Source organism: Silene latifolia, chromosome X (genome assembly GCF_048544455.1).
Source record: "Silene latifolia isolate original U9 population chromosome X, ASM4854445v1, whole genome shotgun sequence".
Taxonomy (NCBI): domain Eukaryota; kingdom Viridiplantae; phylum Streptophyta; class Magnoliopsida; order Caryophyllales; family Caryophyllaceae; genus Silene; species Silene latifolia.
The window spans coordinates 242,819,384-242,846,999 of NC_133537.1; the positions used below are offsets into that span (position 1 = coordinate 242,819,384).

Genomic DNA, 27,616 nt, shown 5'->3' on the forward strand with positions numbered 1-27,616 from the left:
TTTTAGCTAATGGAATGTTCTTATTTGATGGTAAGCCCATTATATTGAAGCCTTGGGACCCTTCTATAAGAATCTCTAAGATTTCTGTTAAGAAAGTGCCAATCTGGGTTAAATTGGTGGGTTTAGACCTGAAATTTTGGGGAGCTAAATGTTTGGAGAAATTAGCTGGTTTTGTTGGACGGTTTATACGTATAGATGATTCTACTCTTGAGAAATCTCTCCTGGGTTTTGCTAGAATTATGGTAGAGGTTGAGCTTGACCAGAAATTCCCACATCGTATAATTTTTGAGGATGAATTAGGGGCTGAGGTGAATGTTCCTGTTGAGTATGATTGGCTCCCTATTACATGTCAAAAGTGTAAAGGGATAGGCCATCAAAGAAATGCTTGTAGGAAGAGAGTCATTGGACCAAACAGGGTTGTTCCTCAGAAGCATGTTCGACAAGTTTGGAAGCCAAAACTGGCTGGTACTGAAGCTAATGTTGATCCAAAGGAGTTTCCTCCTCTAGTCTCTACTCAGGTAGTGCCTACTGCTTCAGGACCCAGTGTAGAGACTGTCCCCCGTACTCCCTCTATTGTTACCCCGGCTCCTGCTACTCATGGTCCTGTTTTCACCCCTGCTCGTGTGATTATCAGAATGAATAGGCATGAGTCTCGGGTAGTGGAAGGTAGGGAAGGAGGGTTTACTGTTAATTTTAATGCTGAGTTAGCTGAAGCTTCTAATGTCTCTGGATTGGTTGATAAAGGAGGTGGAGGGGGGAGGATATGCCCTCCCAATGATTAGATTTGGAGTGTGGAATGTGAGGGGCCTAAATAGTGATAGTAAACAGAAAGATGTTAAGTGGTTCTTACACCAAAATGGTGTGGACCTATTTGGGCTCCTTGAGACAAAGGTTAAGCCTTCGTCTCTAAATAAATTTGTTAGTAAAGTTTTTTCGAATTGGAGTTATGTCACTAATACCTCTTTGCACTCTGGGGGTAGAGTTTGGATTATGTGGAATGAGAATAAGATCATCCTTGACATTGTTGAGATGGATGCTCAGTATATTCATGTTAGAATAAAGGATAATTGTACTGGACAGGTTTTTATGGCTACTTTTGTTTATGCTTATAATAAAATTGAGGAAAGGGTCCCTCTCTGGAATGCTCTTATGAGACTTAATGTGGCTAGTCCTTGGGTTGTGCTTGGTGACTTTAACAATGTCATGTTTGCTAATGAGAGATTAGGGAAGCTTGTTAAGGATGATGAAATGTTGCCTTTTAAATCAACTGTGAATGCTTGTGATCTGCAGGATATGCATACTACTGGCTCTTTTTTCACTTGGAATAATAAGCAACCAAGTGAGACTAGAGTTTTTAGTTGCATTGATAGGGTTTTGGTCAATGGTGATTGGCTGAATCTCTGGCCTGATTGGAATGCCCACTATCAACCAGAGGGTTATTTTGATCACTGCCCATGTATTATATCCTGTGGTGTGAGGGATGAAGGGAAGAAGAAACCTTTTAAATTTTTTAATATGTGGACCAAAGTTAATGATTTCCAGCTCTGTGTGAGTAAGGCTTGGCACTCTCAGGTCAGTGGTACACCTATGTTCAAGGTAGTGAGGAAACTAAAATGTCTGAAACCTGCTCTAAAAGGACTCAACAAAGAGCTCTTTTCTGATGTTGAGAGGAATGCAGATGTGGCTCAGAGTTTGCTTACTGATTGTTAGCTGCAGCTTCAAGCTGATCCTACTAATGTTCTGTTGATGGATAAGGAGAGGCAAGTTAGAGAATCTTACCTTCTTTTGGCTTCAGCAAGGGAGGACTATCTGCAACAGAAAGCTAAGTGTGAATGGGCTAAAGAAGGAGATGCAAATACTCATATTTTTCATTAGGCTATTAGACAAAGACAGATTCACAATAAAGTTCTCCAGATTTAGAATAGTGCTGGTGTGGAGTGTACTGACCCAAGTGAGATTCTCCAAGCGTTTGTGGAATTTTATGAAACCTTGCTTGGCACCCAAGCCCATACCTCTGATTTTTATAGACATATTGTTGCTCAGGGGCCCAAAATAGATAAGAATGATTGGGATCAGATGTGTGCTATCCCTACTGAGGAGGAGATTAGGAAGACAGTTTTCTCTATTCCAGATGATAAGAGTCCTGGCCCTGATGGGTACACTAGTTGTTTCTTTAAGGCTAGTTGGGACATTATAAAGGGGGATATTTGTCTTGCTGTTAAGGATTTTTTTGAGCATGGGAGACTACTCAAGCAACTGAATAGTACTACCCTTGTCCTTATTCCTAAGGTGGATAATCCAAGATCTGTTAAAGAGTTCAGACCAATTGCCTGTTGTAATACACTTTACAAGGTTATTTCAAAACTTCTTTGTCAAAGAATTAGTGGTAGTCTTCCTCAGATAATTAACCCTGCTCAGTGTGCGTTTATTCAAGGAAGGAGTATACTTGGTAACATTTTGATTAGCCAGGATTTAGTTAGATTGTATACCAGGAAGAGTGTTTCTCCTTGATGTCTGATAAAGGTTGACCTAAGGAAAGCATAGGACTCTATTGAATGGGTTTTTACTGAACAAATGCTGAATGGATTGAATTTCCCTCCCAAGTTGATTCATCTGATTTTGCAATGTGTGACAACCACTAGCTTCTCAATAGGTTTGAATGGACAAGTGCATGGTTACTTTAATGGTTGTAGAGGATTGTGACAAGGGGATCCAATGACTCCTTTGCTATTTACTATCTGTATGGAATATTTGAGCAGATTACTGTCTGTTGCTGGGGACCTGCCAGGTTTTCACTTTCACCCCTTCTATAAAAATCACAAGCTTAATCATCTTATGTTTGCAGATGATTTGTTGTTATTTTGCAAAGGGGATGTCAGGTCTATTTGTATTATTATGGAGGTCTTTAAGAGGTTTTCCATTGCTTCTGGACTGCATATAAACTCAGATAAGTCTGACTTCTACTGCAATGTAATGGCTCCTGCAACAGTTCAGAAAGTCCTCCAGGGTACTGGCTTAAGAAACGCGAGCTTCCTTTTAAGTATTTGGGGGTAACAATTTCTCATAAGAGACTGACTAAGATTGATTGTAATGTTTTGGTTGATAGGATGCTTAAGAGAATTAGAGGTTGGAACAACAAGAAAATCTCTTATGCCGGAAGGCTTATCTTAGTTAAAGCTGTTTTATCCACTATTCATACTTATTGGTCTCAAATTTTTGTTTTACCAATGGGTGTTGACACGTCTGTCGCGTACCTGTCAAAAATAAACCAACTGGTTCCAACTAACTAATATAGCTAGGGAAGTCGGGTCGAATCCACAGAGAGGTAGGAATTTGCTTGCTAAACTAGGTTCGTCCAAGTAACCGATTTTGGGGGTTTTAGTTGTAAATTCTAAACTAACAGAGTAAGAAAAAGAGAAATAAGGAAGAGGGTTGTGATAAAGGAGAAACTTGCTAAGACAAACGGTTCACCACAATCGTCCGGTTGAGTAATCTAGATCCCAGGTCAAAGCAGCACAGTCTAAGGGGTAGTGAACGTCACCTTTCGGTCCTTAATTCACCCTAAAGCGTAAACAGTTTAACTTTCGCCCTCGCTGCAATACTCTATTGTTTGCTACTAGTCTCCCTCTTCCAACCTTTCGGTCCAGGTCAAGGTCCACTAAGAATAAGGGTCTAATTGCGTCGACTCAATTAGGCAATTACAGTTATATGTAGCAATTTAACAACAAAGACAGTACCGGTATTAACTTAGTGATTCGATTACTCTCCCTTCAAATCATGGGTCCCCTATAGTCTTAGCATAGGGATTTAGCTACTCATAATTATCAATTCAACAATAACAATAGCCAAGCAATTGAAACTAAACATAGTGAAGAATCTAATTGATTGAACAATAACGAATTAAAGAGGGAAAAAGGATTAAAAGAATAAAAACGAAAGAGAAGTAAATTAATTAATGATACCGAATTTGAGTGGCAAAGTAAAGAATAAAATTCCAAGAACAGTCAAGAGTAACAGAAGAATTGTGCGTGGTAGTCGAGAGAGGAGTAACGTAGTGTTCTCCTCAGTCTTATACTGTAGAAAATGTTTTAAAACCTAATCTATGGACTGATTAACAAAGCCCATAAAAGATTAGGCGGAAGAAGACTAAAAGCACACGAAAACCTCTCGATCGAGTAAAGATATCACTCGATCGAGCTCCAAGCAACTCGATCGAGCTATGACAACCTCTCGATCGAGCACTGCTCGCTGGTCCTCCTCGATCGACTCCTTCAGCTGGTCGATCGACCAGCTTTGAGTATGGAAAGCATTCGATCGAGCATCAAAGTACTCTATCGAGCTATATAGGCGCACCAGGACTTGAACAACTTCCTTGACTCAGCTCATACGTCCTCCAAATGCAAGATTCGAGCTCGGCTCCTCAATTCCCGTAAATGCGTACAGATAGGACAATTAGGGCCCGATTTAGCTCCTCCTCGGTCAATTCCTGCAAATTACAATAAATAGACCAAAGTAGAACATTCGGGGGTATTTGTAGCCAGATGCTACACAAAAAGCACAGAAATGCGTGTAAAAACGAGGTGAAAACCTTATATAAAAGACACGCATCAAATCTCCCCAAACCAAACCTTTGCTTGTCCCCAAGCAAATATGAATGCAACTAAGGGTGAACAAAAGAACGGGACCAACGCATCAGCTACAAATCATCCATCAGAACCAATTTAATGCAACAAAATGACAAAGTGGCAACTGAAAAGTGCAAACGAGTTAAATTAATGTTTCAAACTTACTGAACCGTCGACCTTGCAAGATTCAAAGATGTCGGACTCTCACGGATCGCTCGTCACTCAAAGTCAGGTACAAAGTGAGTATATATGTGAAAGATAGGAAGAAGTAAGACGCTCACCTAACTCGACCCATAAGAACATGCATGCAATTAACATGAGTAAAGTCTCTACAACCGTACATATGCATTCCAACCATACTAGTGACCAAGACACGTGCCGAGGACTTACATTTGGGTTAGTGAGGTATGGGTAAGAAGGGGCTAAAATGAATTTGGAAATGTGGGGTTAATAGCTAGGCTAGCAACAACGGATCCAAATATAGACTGCATCCCAACTTCGTACTCATAACAGCAAGATGAAACGGTGCAAAATTATGCACTAAACTCACCAAACACCACAAGTCGTCAACTCCCCATAAAATATAAATAAGGCATGGGAGTGTGAAACAATGTGCACCTCTTATTCTTTCTCATTCCTCTCTTTTTTTTTTTTTCATTTTTGAAATATATTTTTTCTGTCTCTTTTTCGTTTTTTTTTTTTTTTATTTTCACATTCCAACACATTTTCCTTCTTTCTTTCCCTTCAATTCTTCCACCATATTCCGAAATCAGACGAAACAACCATATTGCAATAACATATTCCAAGAACTACTCGTTACTAGCTCAGCTAGGGTAGGAAATATTATAGAAAGTAGTTGATGGGCAAAAAGGCAATTTGGCTATGTGAGGCTCATGGGTAGAATGAAATAAGGGGGATTGCCTCTCCTAACACGTGTCACCATCCACAGACCGAATGCATACAGGTATTAAGAAGACTAGACTCATGCTTATGCAAATTGATGTTACATGTCTTAAAGAGAGTACTACTCACATTCTAAACGAAACCGGTCATGAATGTCACCAGTTTAATAAGCTCTAACCTCAGAATGTTATTGTAGCTTGCCGACATAAAGAATCAAGTCTATTCGTTCAGATAAGAGAGAAACAAAAACTCGTGGATTATGCACATAGTCATGCCAACTAAAAGTCAAGAATATGCAAGGCTCAAGTAAGGATGCAAAGTAGCGTCAGTGTTCAAACGTTCCGACTCAATTTAAAACATGAAAATATGGAAAATTTTTTGAATTTTATGATTTTTGGAATTAATTAAAAAAAAAACAATGCAAGCGGAAATAAATAAATTAAAACAAGCAATGCAAGAAACATGCGAGACACGAGAGATGGATGCATACCTCCCCAAACCAAACCGTACAATGCCCTCATTGTACCAAAAATAGGGGAGAAACGCAAACTGAGACGGGAAAAGAGAAGCGGAATTGGAAAACTTACAAAACGTCATATAGCGGGACCTCCCCAAACCGACCATGAACATGGGAGGTCAAAGGAAGTCAAACTGTAGCTTTGCAGGCGTAAAAACGGCGGCTGGGGATCAATACCCGTCGATCGAGCACTTGGGACAGCTCGATCGACTGTTACACAGCAGGGGTGGACTCGATCGAGAACAGATTCACTCGATCGAGTATACATGGGTAGGGATCGGGTCGATCGAAGACATGACCCCTCGATCGAGTGACTGCCGCATCAGAAAGTGCTCGATCGAGCATAAAAACCCTTCGATCGAGTACTTTTAGCCTGCAAGGGACGAATGAAAGCAAGGAAAGTACAGAAATTGTTCAAAAGCAGCGTCTAATGTTAACTTAAGGTTTAAAGAAAAACAATTAAAGCAAATAGTTCAACAAAAGCATAAATAAAACTAAAAATCATTTGCCTCCGGAGAGCGCTGGTTTAAGAGGTCCCGCACGACCTTTCTGGTATCAGGTTACTGGCGCGTCGAGCTCGTCGAAGTGCAGGACTTCAACGGGATTGTCCACTTCACTCGCCTCATAGTAATGCTTCACGTATTGGCCGTTCACCTTGAATCTGTGGCCCTCGGAGTCTTCAAGTTCTACGGATCCAAATTTGGTGACGGCCGTCACCGTGTATGGACCAGTCCATCTGGACTTCAGCTTGCCAGGAAACAGTCTCAACCGGGCATTAAACAGCAACACCTTCTGCCCCACATGAAACTCCCGAGGTAAGATTCTCTTGTCATGCCATCTCTTCGTCTTTTCCTTGTAAATGCGTGAGTCATCATAGGCATTAAGCCCGAACTCCTCTAATTCATCAAGCTGCAAAAGACGATTCGACCACACGGTTTAGGATCATAATTAAGCTCACGAATTGCCCACCAGGCCTTACATTCCACTCAACGGGTAAGTGACACGATTTCCCATAAACTAACCTATAAGGCGATGCACCAATTGGTGTCTTAAAGGCAGTTCTATAAGCCCATAACGTGTCATCTAGCTTAAGACTCCAGTCTTTCCGTGATTTAGAAACTACTTTAGACAAGATCTCTTTCAGTTCACGATTAGAGACCTCTACCTGACCACTAGTTTGGGGATGATACCCCAAACCACGCCGGTGTTGGACACCAACTCTAGACAGTATGGTAGTGAGTTTCTTTTCCTTAAAATGCATCCCCCCATCACTAATGACGACCCTAGGGACACCAAAACGGGGAAATATGATCTTTTTGAACATCTTTATCACGGTCTTACCGTCACAATGAGGTGAAGCAATTGCCTCAACCCACTTTGACACATAGTCTCTGACTACTAAAATGTACTGTTACCTTTCTTGGATGGGAACGGTCCTTGGAAATCGATGCCCGGACATCGAAAACCTCAACCTCTAGGATGCCGTTTTGTGGCATCTCATGTCTCTTCGAAATGTTCCCTGATCGTTGGCATGCATCACAAGCTGAAACAAAAGACTTGGCGTCAGCAAACAAAGAAGGCCAGTAAAAACCAGACTGAAGTACCTTAGCCACGGTGCGCGATGGACCGTGGTGACCACCATACGAAGAGGAGTGACAGCCTGCCAGGACTATTTTGGTCTCCCACTGCGGAATACACCGTCTGTAGAGACCGTCTGCACATTCCTTAAACAAGTAAGGGTCGTCCCGTAAATCTTGTTTAGCGTTATAAAGAAAACGCTTCTTTTTTTTGATGAGAAAGATCGGGCGCAGCTTGCCACGCGACGACGAAGTTAGCTATATCTGCATACCAAGGTTCCTGGTCAACAATAGACGACACAAAAGCAATTAGACTATCGTCAGGAAAAGAATCATCAATGGGTAGAGAATCTTCCCCTTCTTGTCGCATCAGCCGCGACAAGTGATCGCCTACAACGTTCTCGGCTCCTTTCTTATCCTTGATCTCCGCAAATCAAACTCCTGGAGGAGGAGTATCCACCTCGAGCGCGGTTTTGCCTCCTTCTTAGCAAGGAGATGCCTTAGAGCTGCATGGTCAAGTAAAAACGGTAACTTCCGACCCAACTAAATAAGTACGAAACTTTTCTAAGGCATAAACTACAGCTAACAGCTCCTTCTCAGTGGTAGTGTACTTCACTTGAGCCTCATCCAGAGTTCGGCTCGCATAGTAAATAGCATTCAAGGCTTTGTCCTTCCTTTGGCCCAAAGACGCTCCTAGTGCGTAGTCACTCGCGTCACACATGATCTCGAACGGCAAGTCCCAGTTGGGAGGCTGTATGATTGGCGCGGAGACTAAGGCCTGCTTTAACCTGTTAAAAGCAGAAAGACAAGCGTCAGTAAACACAAAAGGGGCATCTTTAAGCAATAGCTGTGTAAGTGGTTTAGCAATTTTGGAGAAATCCTTGATGAACCGGCGATAAAAGCCAGCGTGACCAAGGAAGCTCCTCACCCCCTTAACATTAACAGGAGGTGGTAATTGCTGAATCACTTCCACCTTTGCTTTGTCAACTTCTATTCCCCTATCAGAAACCAAGTGCCCTAAGACAACTCCCTCGTTGACCATAAAGTGGCACTTCTCCCAGTTCAGCACAAGGTTAACCTCAATACAGCGCTGCAACACTTTCTCAAGGTTAGACAGACAGTTAGAAAAATCACTTCCATATACGCTAAAGTCATCCATAAAAACTTCCATGATAGACTCAATATACTCTGAAAATATCCCCATCATACACCTTTGGAAGGTGGCAGGGGCATTGCACAAACCAAAAGGCATTCTGCGGTACGCAAAAACGCCCTTGGGACAGGTAAATGTAGTCTTGGCTTGGTCATCTGGGTGGATAGGGATCTGAAAGAACCCTGAATACCCATCTAAATAGCAGAAAAATTTGTGGGAAGCTAACCTTTCTACCATTTGATCAATAAAAGGAAGGGGAAAGTGATCTTTCTTGGTGGCGGCATTTAGCTGTCTGTAATCTATGCACATCCGCCAACCAGTTACTATTCGAGTAGGTATTAATTCATTCTTCTCATTCTTAACTACAGTTGTCCCTCCTTTCTTCGGGACTACCTGTACGGGGCTTACCCATCTAGAATTGCCTACCGAATAGATAATACCTGCATCCAGCAGCTTCATTACCTCAGCCGTCACAACATCCTCCATCTTCTGGTTCAGCCGGCGCTGACCCTGTCTGCAAGGTTTGTGATCCTCCTCCAGCTCTATCCTGTGCATACAAATATCGGGACTAATACCCGTGATATCATCCAGTGAATACCCCATCGCTTTCCTGTTTTTCTTAAGTACAGCTAATAAAGAAGTTAGCTGATCATCACTAAGTTTGGCACTAACAATGACAGGATACTGCTCTGTGTCATCTAGAAAAGCATATTTAAGATGAGAAGGAAGAGGCTTACGTTCCGGTACCTTTACCTCAATGGAGCAAAGAGTGCTGATCATTTGTTCCACTTGCTCTCCCTCATGCTCATCCAAATCATCGACAAGCAAATCCAATGCAGCGTCATCGTCCTCTGGGCTATCTGCACACTCATCAAAAAGCATGAGAGCTTCCAGTGGGTCCTTCATAAAAGAACCCGACCAGAAATCATAAATAGACTCATCAATGATATCGACCGAATAACAGGTGTCCTCTATCATTGGGTGGGCTAAAGTATTGGGCAGACTAAAGGTGATAGCGTCATCCCCTACTGCAAGAGTCAGACGCCCTTGTCTGACATCAATAACGGCCCCAGCTGTACAAAGGAACGGTCTTCCTAAAATAATCTGGGTCCGGGTGTCCTCAGCTATGTCCAAAACAACGAAATCTACTGGGATGTAAAGCTTGCCTATTTTCACAGGCACATCCTCCAAGACACCTAAAGGTCTCCTAACAGATCTATCACCATCTCGTAGGGTAATGTTAGTCACCTTGAAGTGACTCAGTTTCAATTTCTTGCAGACAGGAAGGGGCATGACACTAACACTGGCACCTAAGTCGCAAAGGGCCTTATCAATAATCAAATCACCTATGATACAGGTAATAGAAAAGCTGCCCGGGTCTTTCATTTTTGGAGGGGCCTTATTTAACAGTAGGTTACTAGACTCTTCCATAAATGAAATCGTCTCAAATTCGCTCAAGTTTCTCTTACGCGTTATAATATCCTTCATAAACTTAGCGTAAGTAGGAACCACGAGTGACAAGGTCGAGAAAGGGACGATTACACTGAAGGTTCTTCACGATGTCCACGAACTTACCGTACTGTTGCTCGATCCTCGCGTCCTTTAGACGACTCGGAAAAGGTACCCTGGTAGCTGTGAGTGGTCCTGCGACCTTTCCTTTACCCTTATCAATTCGCGACGTCTCCACAGCAGGGGAAGATGACACGGTGGTGGTACTGGGTAGTAAATTGGAATTTCCGCCACTCACAGCACTGGATCGAACACTTTCACTGGTCGATCGACCAGTTTCTTCTTCAACATCACTCGATCGACCTCTCTTGTCACTCGATCGAGTGTGTCCTTCAGCTGAGGTCCTCGATCGAGTAACTATCTCACTCGATCGACCACCTGGGAACTCTACACTTCTCGATCGACTGCCACGGTCACTCGATTGAGTGATTTGGATGATCGAGCCGCTCGATCGAGTGGATGAGTTGCTCGATCGAGTGGTGACTTCACACGCAGCAAGCATTTCTGGCAGGAACTCGTCTAAATCATCGTCGAATCATCATTAGCTGCCAATATATTGTCCTCTTCATGATGGAAGTTCATTGCCATTTGGGTCACGAATTGAAAAAACTTGGCTTGATCCGTGGCCTGTGTCAACTGTGCGACTTGTTCCTTCAATTCTGAGATGACTGAATCAGATTTCTGTGACATACTCAGCATAATGGACTTCAACTCGGCAATTTCTTCTCTTGAAGAGGGAGAAGCCGGTCGTGATACTGGCGTAGGAGGAGCAGCAACGCTCTTTATCTCTTCATATAGCTGGGAGAAAGGAACTCCCTGCTTGAACTTCTTATATGCAAGAGCGCGCTCCACATCTGCCGTGCATTCAAAAAGGTCGTGCCCTTCCTCGCCGCATCTACCACATGGCTCTGTGTGCTCTGTAATCGTAGGCATTTTGGCAAATAACTACTGACCTGCAAAACTGATCAAAGCTTCGCAAAGAAAATGAGATCAATCTCAAGGAATGAATTCCTTGAGACGAGAGACAAACTTAATTAAAGCAACAAATATGCGCCACCTCCCCGGCAACGGCGCCAAAATTGTGGTAAGTATTCCCGCCTGTCACGCGGGTGACCCGGGTTCGATCCCCGGCAACGGCGCCAAAATTTGACACGTCTGTCGCGTACCTGTCAAAAATAAACCAACTGGTTCCAACTAACTAATATAGCTAGGGAAGTCGGGTCGAATCCACAGAGAGGTAGGAATTTGCTTGCTAAACTAGGTTCGTCCAAGTAACCGATTTTGGGGGTTTTAGTTGTAAATTCTAAACTAACAGAGTAAGAAAAAGAGAAATAAGGAAGAGGGTTGACAGATAAAGGAGAACAGCTAAGACAAACGGTTCACCACAATCGTCCGGTTGAGTAATCTAGATCCCAGGTCAAAGCAGCACAGTCTAAGGGGTAGTGAACGTCACCTTTCGGTCCTTAATTCACCCTAAAGCGTAAACAGTTTAACTTTCGCCCTCGCTGCAATACTCTATTGTTTGCTACTAGTCTCCCTCTTCCAACCTTTCGGTCCAGGTCAAGGTCCACTAAGAATAAGGGTCTAATTGCGTCGACTCAATTAGGCAATTACAGTTATATGTAGCAATTTAACAACAAAGACAGTACCGGTATTAACTTAGTGATTCGATTACTCTCCCTTCAAATCATGGGTCCCCTATAGTCTTAGCATAGGGATTTAGCTACTCATAATTATCAATTCAACAATAACAATAGCCAAGCAATTGAAACTAAACATAGTGAAGAATCTAATTGATTGAACAATAACGAATTAAAGAGGGAAAAAGGATTAAAAGAATAAAAACGAAAGAGAAGTAAATTAATTAATGATACCGAATTTGAGTGGCAAAGTAAAGAATAAAATTCCAAGAACAGTCAAGAGTAACAGAAGAATTGTGCGTGGTAGTCGAGAGAGGAGTAACGTAGTGTTCTCCTCAGTCTTATACTGTAGAAAATGTTTTAAAACCTAATCTATGGACTGATTAACAAAGCCCATAAAAGATTAGGCGGAAGAAGACTAAAAGCACACGAAAACCTCTCGATCGAGTAAAGATAAACCAACTGGTTCCAACTAACTAATATAGCTAGGGAAGTCGGGTCGAATCCACAGAGAGGTAGGAATTTGCTTGCTAAACTAGGTTCGTCCAAGTAACCGATTTTGGGGGTTTTAGTTGTAAATTCTAAACTAACAGAGTAAGAAAAAGAGAAATAAGGAAGAGGGTTGACTGATAAAGGAGAACAGCTAAGACAAACGGTTCACCACAATCGTCCGGTTGAGTAATCTAGATCCCAGGTCAAAGCAGCACAGTCTAAGGGGTAGTGAACGTCACCTTTCGGTCCTTAATTCACCCTAAAGCGTAAACAGTTTAACTTTCGCCCTCGCTGCAATACTCTATTGTTTGCTACTAGTCTCCCTCTTCCAACCTTTCGGTCCAGGTCAAGGTCCACTAAGAATAAGGGTCTAATTGCGTCGACTCAATTAGGCAATTACAGTTATATGTAGCAATTTAACAACAAAGACAGTACCGGTATTAACTTAGTGATTCGATTACTCTCCCTTCAAATCATGGGTCCCCTATAGTCTTAGCATAGGGATTTAGCTACTCATAATTATCAATTCAACAATAACAATAGCCAAGCAATTGAAACTAAACATAGTGAAGAATCTAATTGATTGAACAATAACGAATTAAAGAGGGAAAAAGGATTAAAAGAATAAAAACGAAAGAGAAGTAAATTAATTAATGATACCGAATTTGAGTGGCAAAGTAAAGAATAAAATTCCAAGAACAATCAAGAGTAACAGAAGAAATGTGCGTGGTAGTCGAGATAGGAGTCACGTAGTGTTCTCCTCGATCTTATCTTGTAGAAAATGTTTTAAAACCTAATCTATGGACTGATTAACAAAGCCCATAAAAGATTAGGCGGAAGAAGACTAAAAGCACACGAAAACCTCTCGATCGAGTAAAGATATCACTCGATCGAGCTCCAAGCAACTCGATCGAGCTATGACAACCTCTCGATCGAAACGCTCGCTGGTCCTCCTCGATCGACTCCTTCAGCTGGTCGATCGACCAGCTTTGAGTATGGAAAGCATTCGATCGAGCATCAAAGTACTCTATCGAGCTATATAGGCGCACCAGGACTTGAACAACTTCCTTGACTCAGCTCATACGTCCTCCAAATGCAAGATTCCTGAGCTCCGGCTCCTCAATTCCCGTAAATGCGTACAGATAGGACAATTAGGGCCCGATTTAGCTCCTCCTCGGTCAATTCCTGCAAATTACAATAAATAGACCAAAGTAGAACATTCGGGGGTATTTGTAGCCAGATGCTACACAAAAAGCACAGAAATGCGTGTAAAAACGAGGTGAAAACCTTATATAAAAGACACGCATCAGGTGTCATGGACAGAATCCAAGCTCTCTGTAGGAACTTCCTTTGGGATGGTGATGATAAGTACTCTAAAGCCCCCCTGGTTGCTTGGACTGTTTTATGCAAAGGTAAAAAACAAGGTGGATTGGGTATAATTGACAGTAGAATTTGGAATACAGCAGCTATAGGTAAACTTGTCTGGTGGATTGCTTCTAAACAGGACCACTTGTGGATTAGATGGATTTATAACATCTATTTAAAAGGCACTCCGTGGTTATCTTATGATCCTACTAGTTACAGTTCCCGGGCCTGGCGAAAGATCTGTGAGGTGAAGAACACACTTAAAAATGGCTACATAAATGGCAGATGGAGAGGTACTGATACTTACTCTATAGCTGATGGATATGAATGGTTAATGGCTGCTCCAAGTTCAAAAGTTCCCTAATATAATGTAGTATGGAACAGGTATAATCTCCCTAAATGGGAATTTATCATGTGGTTGGTTCAGCACCAACGATTACTCACTCTTGACAGGCTGACAAAAATGGGGATGGATGTGCCTGAAGAGTGTTTTCTATGTGGCTCATATTCTGAAAGTCACGTACACCTGTTTCAGGAATGCTCTTTCACTCAGAAATGTTTACAGCTGGTTGCAGACTGGCTCAGGTCCCTATTCATAATCTTTCCAACTGTGTAAGCTTGATGAAACTTAGAGGATCCTCTGTGCTCACTCGTCAACTCACTGTTGCTGCTGTGGTTAGGGTCTACTACTGGATTTGGCGGTGTAGGAATGTCTGCAGGTTAGAGAGTTATGTAATGCAACCGGGTCATCTGGTTAAGCATGTTCGTATTGAATGCAGGAGGAGGTTTCAGAGCATGTTTCAAGGTCAATTAAGTAGTAAGGATAGTATATGGTGTAGAGCTGCTGGTTTGGTTTGATTATGTTGTTTATATCTTAGTAGCTGTAGCCTAGTAAGTTGTTCAAAATGGTTGTAAGGATGTCAAGGTTGTATCACTTGGTTGTTTGATAATTAATATTACTAACATTCCACCAAAAAAAAAAGGTTAAATCACGCAAATCCTTAAAAACTAATTAATATACGATATTGGCTCCTTAAAGGCGATTTAGCATAAATTTGGGCATGTTCATACATATTATAATGCTGCATTTTATTTATGATTGTCATATTTTAATTTTATGTAATTTTGAATTGTGTAATTTTACTTAGTATGGCCTTAGTTTTTAATTGATATTACCCGAAATGTATGGGAATATCGATTCGGTTGTAATTTATTGTGATCTCGTATCACCGTTTTGTAATTTAATAGATTTATTTTTATTTTTAATTACAAATGTATAATAGGAAATTATGTAATTTATTTATTCCGGAGTTCCTTGAAGACGGTGCCACTCGAGAAGGCGATCCATTAAAGAAAGTGTTGCCTTGAAATGCGTGCCAAGACCAAAGTTCAAGGGAGCAAAGGAGTTGGTTTCCGAGTTTGTAATAGTTTATTAGATTTACTATTCTAGGAAGGCCATACTAGGATTTTATTTATGCTTTGCATTTTATTTATATGTTGCATGCATCGCTAAATCGCCATAACTAAACATGCATTTTAATCGAGTTTATCAACCGTGTCAATTACAATTATCGTAGTTCACCGCTTTAGTTCACTTAAAACGTGATAGATAATAAATTGACATGACCTCTCGCTAAAATAAACAATTGCGACTTAGCCTTACCAAAAAGTAGAAACCATGAAAACCTATTTCGTGAGGGAGTGCGCTCGACCACACCGGGGTACAAACCTTGTTACGTAGGGGAAGTGGGTGATAAATGTCTATCCACCGAATTCATGTTGATATGGGATGAATCGGCTACCCCGTGCCCAAGTTAATGTGAATTTGGATCATGGACACATCTATTTGAAATTTGGATTGAGCTCAACGGAAGTATTCGTGACCGTAGTCGCATGTGTTCCGGGCTATAGATAAATATTAGAGTAATTTTATAGACCAAGAGTTCTAAAAGTAGAATCGATTAAAGAGTTAATCCACCGAGTTATATTGATAAGGGATGAATCGGCTACCCCGTGCCCAAGTTAATATGAATTTGGGTCTCGGAATCATTTATTAAGTTGGGTAGACGTCACTAGATAAATGCAATAAAACTTGTTTAAATTAAAATTTGACGAGTATTATTATTATTTTAAAATGACAAATGTTTTATTCCTTCTATTTTGTTTTGTAGACCACTTTTATTTCTCATAACAAATGGCCGCACCAAACACCAACGCCGCACCTCTCACCAATGTTTCATGGCTCCGATCCTTCATGGATCGTTGTAAACTTGAAAAGAATGGGTCAAATTTCTCCGATTGGGATGCCCAACTCAAATTAGCCGCCCAAGGTGACGACAAGCTTCGTTACCTCACTGAGGCCTCTCCACTCGAACCTAATGCTAGGTCGAGTGCCGCCACTAGGGAAGCATATGAGGCTTACCACAAAGAGTCCGTCGCAATGAAAAATGTGTAGATTTTTGCTATGGAGGCGGATCTCCAAAGGAGAGCCTTTAAAATGGGCACCGTTAATGAAATCTATTCCAAACTTGTGACAATGTTTTCACAAACACCGAGGATCATCCAATATGAGGCGGCCTCGGCATTCTTTGATCTCGATTTCAAGGAGGGCCAAAAGGTTAGCCCTCACGTGCTCAAATTGTTGGAGCTAGTCGAGACTTTGAAGATTCAAAAAGTTGAAATCCCCAAAGAGCTCATTGTAGATAGGATTCTACACTCCTTATCCAAAGTCAAAGCATATGTTCAATTCAGGGTGAATTTTAACATGCAAGACAAGGACGTGTCTCTTGAAGAGTTGCATAAGTTACTTGTGCAAGCCGAAAGAGACATGGGGTTAAATGTTAACCCACCTAAGGATGTGCTTAATATAAGCACCAAGAGCAAGGGGAAGTTTAAGAAGAATGGGAAAAAGGGTAAGAGGCAAGCTCCCATGTCCACCAAGGCTAAGACTTTTGAAGCTAGCACTTCCAAGACCAAGAAGGGTCCTCTTGACAAATGCCATTATTGTAATGGTGTTGGATATTGGAAAAGGAATTGTTCCAAGTATCTTGGTGACATCAAAACTGGAAAAATCACTCCAGTAGGTAAATGACTATCCTTTCTTTTATGTTTATAATTCAACTATGGTATTTTGATACAAAGTTGTGATAATGTATCCCCTTTTATTGTAAATAGGGCCTCCTCCAAGAAAAGACAAGGGAAAGGAAAAGCAAGACTGAGAAATCATCAAGGAGCTAGGAGTAGCTAACAATGAAGCTTGGCTTTTTATTATTGTCTTATTTTAAGTTGTGTTACGGATTTTTAGAACTATTTTAATTTCCGTGTTCGACATGGAAATGGTTGATCCTTTCTAAGCAAAAGTTGTATTTTGGATTATGGTGGCTTGGTTTGCAACCCAAGTCACCCCTTTTATCGTATTTGTTTGTTCTAAAAATTCGTCTTTATATGCTTGTACATAGAAACATAAGATCATCTACTTAAAGTGATCCAATAGATAACTATAATGATGAGATTCATTATATGTCCACAAGCTTAAAGCTTGTGTATGATCAATTATAAAGTGATGTTGAGTTGATGAACTCTTCTAAAGGAATGTCAATTACCAAGTACACTCATCAAAAACTATTAGCCAATCTATGACATAGTCCTCCTTATACTTCAAAATCATTAGTTGTGTCTCATAAGCCATCTTTGAATATCTAGTGTATTTATTCTAAAGATAGAGTGGGAGAAAAATGAAGACACAAAGAATACAAAGAATAATTTGTATACATGAGTAAATAAGATCTATGAAAGAAAGAATGATTTGTATACCTAAATATATAGTATACACGAATAGATGAGATCTATGGTTTCGAATAGATGAGATCTACATGACAAAGAGACCAAGTGAAGTAATCAAAAGAATATGTTCTTAAGATAACTACACGAGGAGACCAAAAGAAAGTTTTGAAAGGAAATGACTAAAGAAAAGTCTTAACAAGAGATTTGGTTAGTTTATGAACAACATATGAAATAGAGTTTCAATATTGATATTTACTTAAGAGCCTAAATGAAACAAAGTTGCATCCTTGAAAATAAATGAGATTTATGATTAAAAGTTGCAAAGGAAGATATGTCGATATCTACAAAAGCTAAGTTAATTGTTAACCACGCTAGTGTCATTACTTAACCTCATTATGAAAATGAAATGGTTAAACCTCCTTCCGTAAAAGGGTATTTTAAGAAGGACGTGTATTAAATGGAATTTCACATTTAAATAATGCATCATTATAAAAATGAATGAGTTAGAGATTAAAATCTCTTTCCATAAGTTTAAGATTGAAATCTCTTCAAAATAGGTATTTTGAAAGGATATGTTGAGAACATATATGCTTTTAATCTTAATGACTTGGCAAAGCAAAATGTATTTCAATTCTTGAAATGTTTCAATTGAGTAGTCAATTGCGAAAGATGTGGAATTAAGTGGGAGTTTGAAATTATCATGTGAAGACATGAAATTTAGTGGGAGCAATCATCTTGTAAAATTTATAACTCATTACTCATTGAGAATGACGAGCTAGTACTATCTTTTACAAAGAAGTATTTGTGTTTTCAATTCTGGATGAAAATGGACTATGATGAATCCAAACACATCATAGATGTTGGATAGGTATTGAGATATACACATCAAATTAACGAGAAACGTAGGTTATTCATGTCAATAAAATTGGAATTACCATAAGCAGTCATGGTCATTCATTGAACCTAAGAATGGTTGATCACATGATTAAAAATTACTAATGTTTCCACCATTAGAGTAATCATGAACATGTCCAATAATGAATCATATGCTTAAAAGCATGATGACTCATTGGTAAGCCATAGAAGAATCGTCATGAATTCTCGAGGAGAACTAATGAGCTATTCTAGTGTTTGGCATAACACTTTGTTATGAGACAAGAAGTTGCACATATTGAAATTCGTAAATATGTAAGGATTTATGAAAGTCCTAAGCTATTCAAGCTAAAAGGAGAAATAAGAAGTTTGAAAAGATACTTGTCATAGTAAGAAGTTACTCAAAACTAGTATTTTCTAATATGCTAAGACTTATGAGAAGTGCTAGGCTAATCATCTTGACAATTGTTGCAAGACCCTACAAAACGTATACCTAGTGCTTTGCGAGTTGGTAGAACACTTGACCAGTGCAAGTTATATTATCCACCACAATTTGTTGGTTATGTGATAAACAACAAGAAAGTTCTTTCAAGATAAAGAACCTTAACCTAGGTTGGGAACCTAGATGTGTACTTGGTAAGGTTCATGCTATGAGAGATAACATGAATGTAAAGGAAAGTGCAATATAAGAAGTATGAACACATGGACACATGGTATGTTAAATTTTATTGCAATCGACTAGTGTTTACACACTTACAATATACATCACAAGAGTGTAATATGGTATTGACTACCCAAATGTGATGTCGACATTCGTCATTTGAGTTATTATTAACTCACCTTATACTTTGTTACATCCAAACGGGTTGTAGAGACAATTGAACCCCTTTAAAGTGATCGAATTGTTTTATTACTTAGATGAAATTATTGTTTACAGAAACAATTGAATCAGAATCAATAAATTATTATAAATACAGAATGTTGTAATTTATGATTCGGAAACCCATTATGGTACAAGTAATTATGAATTACTAGGTTAAATTTATAAGTGACATATTTTATTAATATGTTGATTTTTAATTGTTAAAAATACATTTTATACACATAATGTCATGGAACATGTGACAAATTGACAAATAAATTGTAAAATGGACTTTCCATTTTACAATATATGTACCGAAATAATGGGGTGGGTTGGGGTGTGTATTATGTTTTATATTGTATAAGAAGCATAATCATTAAACCTAATTGATAGCCATGCACACCTAGTTGCTTTTGTGAAGAGCATCTTGGTCATGCATTGGCCATTGCCACCCCTATACCCGGTTATCCTAGAGCAAAGGCAAAGGGTTTTTACAATTTATATTGTGATATACACTAAGACATTCTCTAGTGTATTATTCATTCTTTTCACAATCAAAAACTTAGAGAAGTTTAGAGAAATAAAAACTCCAAAATCCTTCCTCTCTATACCGAAATAATAGAGATCAAAACAATAGTTTTGGGTCATTTTAGTAAGATTATAATTATTCTAGATCAAATAATAATAGTCTTTTAAGAGGTCATCTTGGGTATATGCTTTAAGGAGGGATTCTATCTTTGAATCCTTGTTCTTCCATTTGTAAGAAAAGCTCAAGAACAAGTGAGAAGCAGAACTCACTTGTGCCCTAAATCTGAAACTACTATAGTAAGAATGACGATTTCTTCTCTTGACTATTTTAGTTTGCATCCATAAGATCTAGATTTAATTTTATGACTAAATTAAATTGTAACATATATGAATATGTCAAATAATGAGATTAATAATTTCTAACATAAGGGCCATGAAAACCCTTTGAACCACATTCGTGCTTTCAAAGACTACATGTCTATCAAAGGCATAAAACCTGAGATGTTCCTAAGGATCTTTCCTTCATCTCTCGACACCATTCCTAAGCAATGGTTCTACTCTTTGGAGCACAAGAAGATTGCCACTTGGGATGATGCTGGAATTGAGTTCGCTAAACAATACGCGGATAATGCTGAAATCCAAGTCAACATGCGTACTCTAGAGATTCTTACCCAAAATGAAAAATAAGGCTTCACCGACTTCCTAAGTAGGTGGAGGAAGAGTAGCACACAACTTGTTGAACGTCCAGATGAAGCTACTCTTATGGAAAATTTCGTGGATAACTTGAGGCCCATTTATACAAACCATTTGAGGTACCAAAACATAAAGTCCTTCAAATATTTTACTGTACTAGGGACAAGAATTGGAGATGACATCCGTAAAGGACTCTTGTCCAAAACGGTAGGTCGTGGATATCAAGGCTCGATGAGTCGTTCTTATAGCTCTACTAGCAAGACTGATGAGGTCAACCTTGTCGAATAATCTAAGAAGAATAACCCACAGAGGAAGTTCACAAACATTGGAGATTCATACTCCAACGCTATGAAGAGATTGATGAAACAAGGTAAGCTCCAACCCATAGGACCTACACCTGACCCAGAAAAGAGATCTAAATTCTGGGACAAAAATGCATACTGCGAATATCATAAAGGCAAGGGACACGATACAGAGAAACGCTTCAACTGAAACATGTCCTTCAGGATATGATCGAAGACGGTCGCTTACCTATACCTTCTGGAGGTAAGCCTAACAATACTCAGAATCCTCTTGGAGTTCTAATGATTACAAATGAAGAATCCACCTTGGATTATTCACATCATATTTCTCTAATCGAAGATGAAATTCATGCTCTAGAAGAAGAAGAGAGATATTCCACCATTTCTCCTACCATCGCCGATTTCATCGCATTGGAAAAGAGTGTGAGTAGGCAAGTTGCCGAGTTGGAAGTTGTGGTAGCATCTCTACGTAATGCCGACACTATAAATAAGGAAAACGCGTCACTAACCCCAAGTCTATATCAAGGGTCCACAATGCAAGAGGTAATCACAGTAGTTGACAACCTAGTTAAGCAAATAATTAGTCTGGAAGCCGAAATCATCAGATTGAGAGAGCTTAATATCGTCAATGGAATATGGGCCGACGACGATGAAGATGCCTCACAGAACACTACCTAGTCAAAGCTAGTGAGGATATTGTCAAGGCTAGCGAAGATCAAGATATAAACCACCTTACTCGTTCAGGGGGTCCATATCAGAATGTCTCCCAGAAAGGTCCTACGACTAATGGTCCAGTTACTAATGCCAATGTTGTCACCCCAAATGATGGCGAAGATACATCTACTGACAACCTGCTAAAAAAATTGCAGAAGACAAAGGCTGATCTTTCAGTCTGGCAACTAGTTGCGAGTTCATTTCCCTATTGTCAGGCTTTACTGCAAGCATTGGCTAAATTGAATGTAGCGCACAACTCTACGCTTGATGACGTAATCAACTTGGTCTTCTAAGATTCAGTTAAATTAAATAACCCAGTTACTTTTTCAGATGAGGATTTGCCTCCCTTCGGCGCCAGTCATAACCTCGCTCTATACATTACAGTCACATGCTTAAAGAATAACGTACCAATGACTTTGGTGGATGATGGCTCTGCAGTCAATGACATACCACTAAAGACGTATATAAGCTAGGCATGAAAGAATCAGATTGGACTCCTACCAACCAAGGTGTTCGAGCATACGATGGAACGCGACGTAAAGTAGTAAGGCTAACCAACCTCACTATAGCCACATGGCCAATTGAGCGAAAGGTTAATTTTCAAATAGTGGATATCGAAGCATCATTCAATATACTTCTGGGAATTTCTTGGATTCACGCTTCCAAAGCAGTAACATCCACCTTGCACTAGAAGATTAAGATTCCGCTAGACGGCAAAATAGTGACGATTACTTCGTCACCTATCAAGGCTGTAATAGAAAAACTGTCGAGCAACCAAGTAGTCACAGATCCAGTATATGAGCTTGAGGGCTTTTAGAGCATAAACCTTGTAGAGAGCGAATTTACACCTCTATACTTCAACCCTTACACCAATTTAGTGGTCAACCACATACTCAAATCCCAGGGATACTTCCCGGGAATGCCATTGAATTCTGCCAAGAAAAATACCTTTGCACCGTACAAAGAGGGGAACTCTCAGAGGATACCATTAGGATTGGGATACAAACCCACAAAAGAAGCAGCCTTGGAAATGCTCACTCAATACCAGAACCGTAAGAACAAAGGAATCCAAATGCGATCTTACCTCCCTACCCTAAATGGATATTTCGTCAGAGAAGGGAGTCAGGAGTACTTTCACGGGTTTCCTGAACCATGGTACTACAAGGGAATGTAACTAGCTGGAATCGAGGTCTTCCACGATTGCTACTTCATCCCTCCATAAACGGTTCCTACCGTCAAAACTCGCCAAACACCTTGTTTAGACGAACAGGCTCTTAGCCTTCTGTTTGGAGAGGACCGATTTGTCAGAGCTGCACAGGATGAGATCATTACCATGATAATTCAAGATGAGCACTTCAACCGCACAACATTGATCACCGAAACCAGTTCAAATCAGCAGAAAGGATGGAGGAAGTCTATCAAATGGACTAACAACTGTTTAGGTATTTTTTACCGAATTGGTTGTTTAGGGTCAATGCGGTCTTACTCGTTGGTTGATCGTATGATTGTTCGTATGTTGATACGTAAATAAAGAAACTAAGTGCGAAATATTAATTAACACGTGATATTTGGTGACGCGGAATACCCAATGTGGGATCAACCGCGGGAGGGACGGTACCCTTCCAAATATTGCACTATACTTGAATAGGAGGATGATTACAATAGTGACGTAGTGCTAATCTTGCTGGCACGAGGTATCAGGCCTGAAAGACCTTGGGCAGATGTATTTGTGAGTATGAGAATATGCCGAGGTCTTCACGTCAATGTGTGAATATGTGGATGTGTTTAATGTCCTTCTTGATTTGCTTTCTTGGCTATTTATAGGGTGAGAATCCTAGACATATCCTACCTTGACTATTGAAAGGGAATATAATTTCCATAAGAACTCTTTCCATATTCAGCCGTCTTCCCCAATTCTCCCTGATCTCCTTGACTTCTCCCTAACTTCTTCCTGACTTTTCTTTCCTTAGTCTGGACGTCTCCTTTGATGGGCCTCTGGTCTTCTTTCCATATACGCCAGCTCGTTCCCCCCTTCTCTAATTACGGGCTTCCTTCCTCCTTATCACTCCTCCCATAGCCTTTTATTTTATCAAGTGGGCCTCCCCTTTATTGTGCTATTTTTAGCTCAAACAGTTTGCCCAAAATTTCTTGTGAAGTATGCTTCGAGGTGTCGAGCAAGGAATTTACTTAATCGAATGCTAAAACCCTAAGCCGTCATTTGTACTTTTTTTCATGCAGCTCCATCACGTCAGCCGCCCCACTCCTCTTTTCTCGCACCCTACTCCCTCTCTCCTCTTTATAACCCTAATCCCCACTTTGTACTTCCATTTAATCCAAATCATTTCAAAAACTCTCCCTCTCTCTAAACCCTCAACCTTTCTCTTCTCTTACCTCGCCGGCTTCACTATTCCGCTTTCCATCGTTACTCTCATCAGGTATTCTTCCCCTTTTCCTTCTTTGATCTTCATTTTCTCTTTTCCACCATGGGTAAAACCCGATCAACCTCTGCACCCGCTGACCGCAATCTTGACCCAACCTTTCCTTCTCGGGGACTCTTTAAGTATCCCCACGACTACGATTCTGCTTTGACTGCTGCTGACATTCCCATGATTAAGGGTTTTCTTAGTCTTGGTGATGGGGTTGATATTGCCATCCCTGAACCGGGTCAGAAAGCCGACGTCCTTCGTCCCGGATGGGTTTGTTTTTATTTGTACCCGTTTAAATATGGCCTCCGTTTTCCTTTTCCCAAACTCATCCAAGATTTCATTTTTACAAATAATTTTGCCATGGCAAAAATTTCCGTTGCCATTTGGAGGGTTCTTCTTTACTCTCTGGCCGCCGGTCAAAACACTGGTAATTCTATCACCTTGATTGATCTAGCCCATATGTACAACATCAGGTCCCTGGGTAGGGGTCAATTCTCATTCCGGGGTCGTGGAGAGGCTCCCTTCAGGCATGTGTCTAAATCCCGTGATGAGAAATGGTTTTAGGACTTCTTCTTTGTGAGGAAGGACTCCATCCAGCCTCCTGCCGATTACATCTTCGAGAAATGGGTTATAGCTTCGAGTAAGTAGCCTTCCCGTCACCTGATTTATTTATCTCGCTGCTTACTAGCTTACTTCATCGTCTTCGTGCATGCCCCTGTGACCTGACTCGCATTGGTGCCAAGATCCCTGCCTGCAGCAAATTGTTCAGTATCTCTGATCTCAGAGAAAGTTCCCAGACCTGCTCCCCGGTTTTTCACCTGCTTCCTCTTCCAACCCTCTTCAATCAGCTCACATCATATCTTCTGGTGAGCTTACCACAATCGTTTCAGTTTGCATCTTTTATTAATGCTTTAGTTATCCTGACGCCTGAGACTACATCTGCTTGTAGGCTCAAAAGTTGATCCTTTAGAAATCATCCTCCAAACCGCCAAAAGAAAGAGACCTTACGCGATCCGACGTGGCATACGCCTCCAAGAGGAGTGCTCTGCCGCTTCCTTCCGAGACTCCTCCTACGTATTCCGATTCTGCTGTTCCCGAGCCCTTAGAGGTTGACCCGTTGTCTCGCCATCCGCCTACTCCTCCCGTCGGTCCTCGTACTTCATCTAGCGAGAGGTATTCGCTCATTTCCCGGAGGGTTTTGGGAATGTGGATAAGGTACCATCTTGGCCGGAGATCGACTAGCTTGCTCTTCCCTCCTCGAAGGAGACATTCTCGAGTTCTCCCTGTGAGGAGATGGCTGAGAATGATGTGCACAACGCCTTCATGGTGAATGCCCTTCATCTTCTACCTGTTTATTTGCTTTTATTTAGATTCTGCCCTTCGACTTCCCTTGCTGACATCTGACTTTCTTGCCCCAGACCCTCCAGTCTGGAGTCTATAATAGGAAGATGATCAACATAGTGCAGACCACCAGTCGTGCCACCAACGCCAAAAACCAGGAGCTGAAGGGGACAATTGCCGATTTGGCGCAATAGCGGTCTGATCTGAAGGAGCGTGTGGTGGAGTTGAAGACTGAGATTGCTGTCACCAAGAAGAAGCTGAAGGAAGGGGCTGATCAGCTGGCTCGCACTCAAGAGGTGTGCAGCACTTTCTATGACTCCCTCAAGCGCTCTGATGAGAAGATCGGGAGTGATCTCCCTAGCCACCAATGTTGTTGCCTATGCTACGGGCGGGGAAAAATCGGCGGGATGCGTCTTTGCTCTTGAGGAGGCTCTCACCCACAAGCTATAGAAGATGAGGAGAAACTTGTTTGGAGATGCTCTATCCCACCCAACCCGATCGAGTGCGCTGATGCCCGAAGTTGGTGAGGTGAATTCTCTGCATTGGCCGAGCAAGTCTTTGGGGGTGATGTTGGAATGTCCCGAGGATCTGATGTGGAGCTCGGAAGCTATGGCGGTGAGGATATGCAAGCTGGTGCAACACGAAACAAGAGGTCGGAAAGGCGGAGGAGGTGCTAGAGGTGGAGGTCATTAATGTGACCGATAATTAAGTTGTTATTGTTTTTTTTAACGAACGTTTTGGCAGTCTGGCCCAGAGGTGGCCGTGTCAGCCTGATGGCTGATTTGGGCATATGCCGCAATGTAAGGAGGAGTGGCCGTGTCAACCTGAGGCTGATTTAGACCAGTCTTGTCATCCTGAAGAGGCTGATCAAGACTAAGCTAGCTGTCGTGTCAGCTTGATGGCTGATTTAGGCGTATGCCGCAGTTTTATATTACTTAACCTTGTTCATGACGCAAGGTGTGTTCATCACGTTTAAAGCCAACAGCGGCGTAATTTAGGCAAGTTTATCGTCATTCTTGGACCAATGGGACGCTGCAGGATTCTGGTAGCGCAGAGATCCATACGTTCCATGTTCGTGTGCATGCATGCTGGGGCCCTGATTAATTGCGATTAGTGCGAGCTATGTCCATGGGGTGGTATCAGGGGTAGCTGGGTAAGCGTGTTTAGCTGTCAACCAGACTCCTTTCGTATGTTCCTGATCACTTTGGTGAGGGTGCTCCTTGTGGAGAAAATAGGTTAGGCATGTTGGAGTGCCATGTGCCTTGTCACCCCGCATTGGCGGTTGACAGATCTGCTAGATATCCTTTCAAAGTACCATAGACACCGAGATTGAGTGATGTACCTAGAGAAGTCTGAAAATAGAAAAATCTACTAAAATGGTGTGAAGTACCTGTCGCCATCTCATGTGGTACCAGAGCAATTGTGGTCCCAGGACGCTGCCAGACCACACCATCTAGCAGTAATTTAAAATTTGAAATAGTTAGAGATACCAGAAATAGGAGTGAAATTGGCAGTATGCCTACTACCGAGTTTGTATTTTAATTTTGAAATGTTTTAGCTTTTTATAGTACATCATTCTGAAGGCTAAAGTCTACTTATTATTAAAAGTAATATCTCTTCAGGTGAAGTATGTTCCATGGGCGTTGTATGATTTGACCGTCCATAGTCATCAGTCTGTATGCACCATGGCCAACAACTCCTTCTACCTGGTATGGTCCTTCCCATTTGTAGGCGAATTTGCCTGGTTTTCGATTCCTAGTGTTTTGAAACACCTCTCGGAGAAGCAGGTCTCCTACCTCCAGGAGCCTGACTTTCACATTCTTGTTATAACTCCTGGCCACTGACTGTTTGTAGGCAGCCAGACGTATTTTTGCGCTTTCTCTTAGCTCGTCAATTGTGTCCAGGCTTCTGACCATCTTTGCATTTTTCAGTTCCCCTGTCATATTTTCATACCTGTAAGTGGGAACTAGAACCTCTGATGGAATGACTGCTTCTGTGCCAAACACCAGGCTGAAGGGTGTTTGACCTGTTGCTACTTTTGGTGTCGTTCTGTCTGACCACTATACAAGTGGCAATTCATCTGCCCATTTTCCTCCTAACTCCTGTAACCTCCTTCTTAGATTATCCATGATGATTTTGTTGCTGGACTGAGCTTGCTCGTTGGACTTTGGAGTCTTGGGTGCTTACTTTTTTAGGGTGATGTTCCATCTGGCACAGTATCCCTCGGTGTCGTTGGAAATGAATTGTGAGCCCTTGTCACATATGATTTCTGATGAGATACCAAACCTGCTAATGATGTTTCGTTTTATAAAC

At 41.1% G+C, this 27,616-nt stretch overlaps 1 protein-coding gene across 1 annotated transcript; it reads left to right on the top strand.

Annotated features, from left to right (window-relative positions):
- The first annotated feature begins 990 nt into the window (after positions 1 to 990).
- LOC141619833 (uncharacterized) lies at positions 991 to 3,171 on the top strand. The gene is made up of 5 exons (XM_074436856.1): positions 991 to 1,596; positions 1,711 to 1,764; positions 2,044 to 2,483; positions 2,760 to 3,007; positions 3,107 to 3,171. The coding sequence occupies exons 1-5, from the start codon at positions 991 to 993 to the stop codon at positions 3,169 to 3,171; spliced, it is 1,413 nt and encodes a 470-aa protein (XP_074292957.1).
- Positions 3,172 to 27,616: the final 24,445 nt, after the last annotated feature.

What these genes read in the sequence shown, in the direction of transcription:
- LOC141619833 (XM_074436856.1), top strand. Translation starts at nt 991, where the DNA reads ATGTGGAATGAGAATAAGATCATCCTTGACATTGTTGAGATGGATGCT. An exon ending in GTGGTACACCTATGTTCAAG is followed by an intron (nt 1,597 to 1,710) that starts GTAGTGAGGAAA and finishes ACTGATTGTTAG; the next exon opens with CTGCAGCTTCAAGCTGATCC. An exon ending in TGATGGATAAGGAGAGGCAA is followed by an intron (nt 1,765 to 2,043) that starts GTTAGAGAATCT and finishes ATTGTTGCTCAG; the next exon opens with GGGCCCAAAATAGATAAGAA.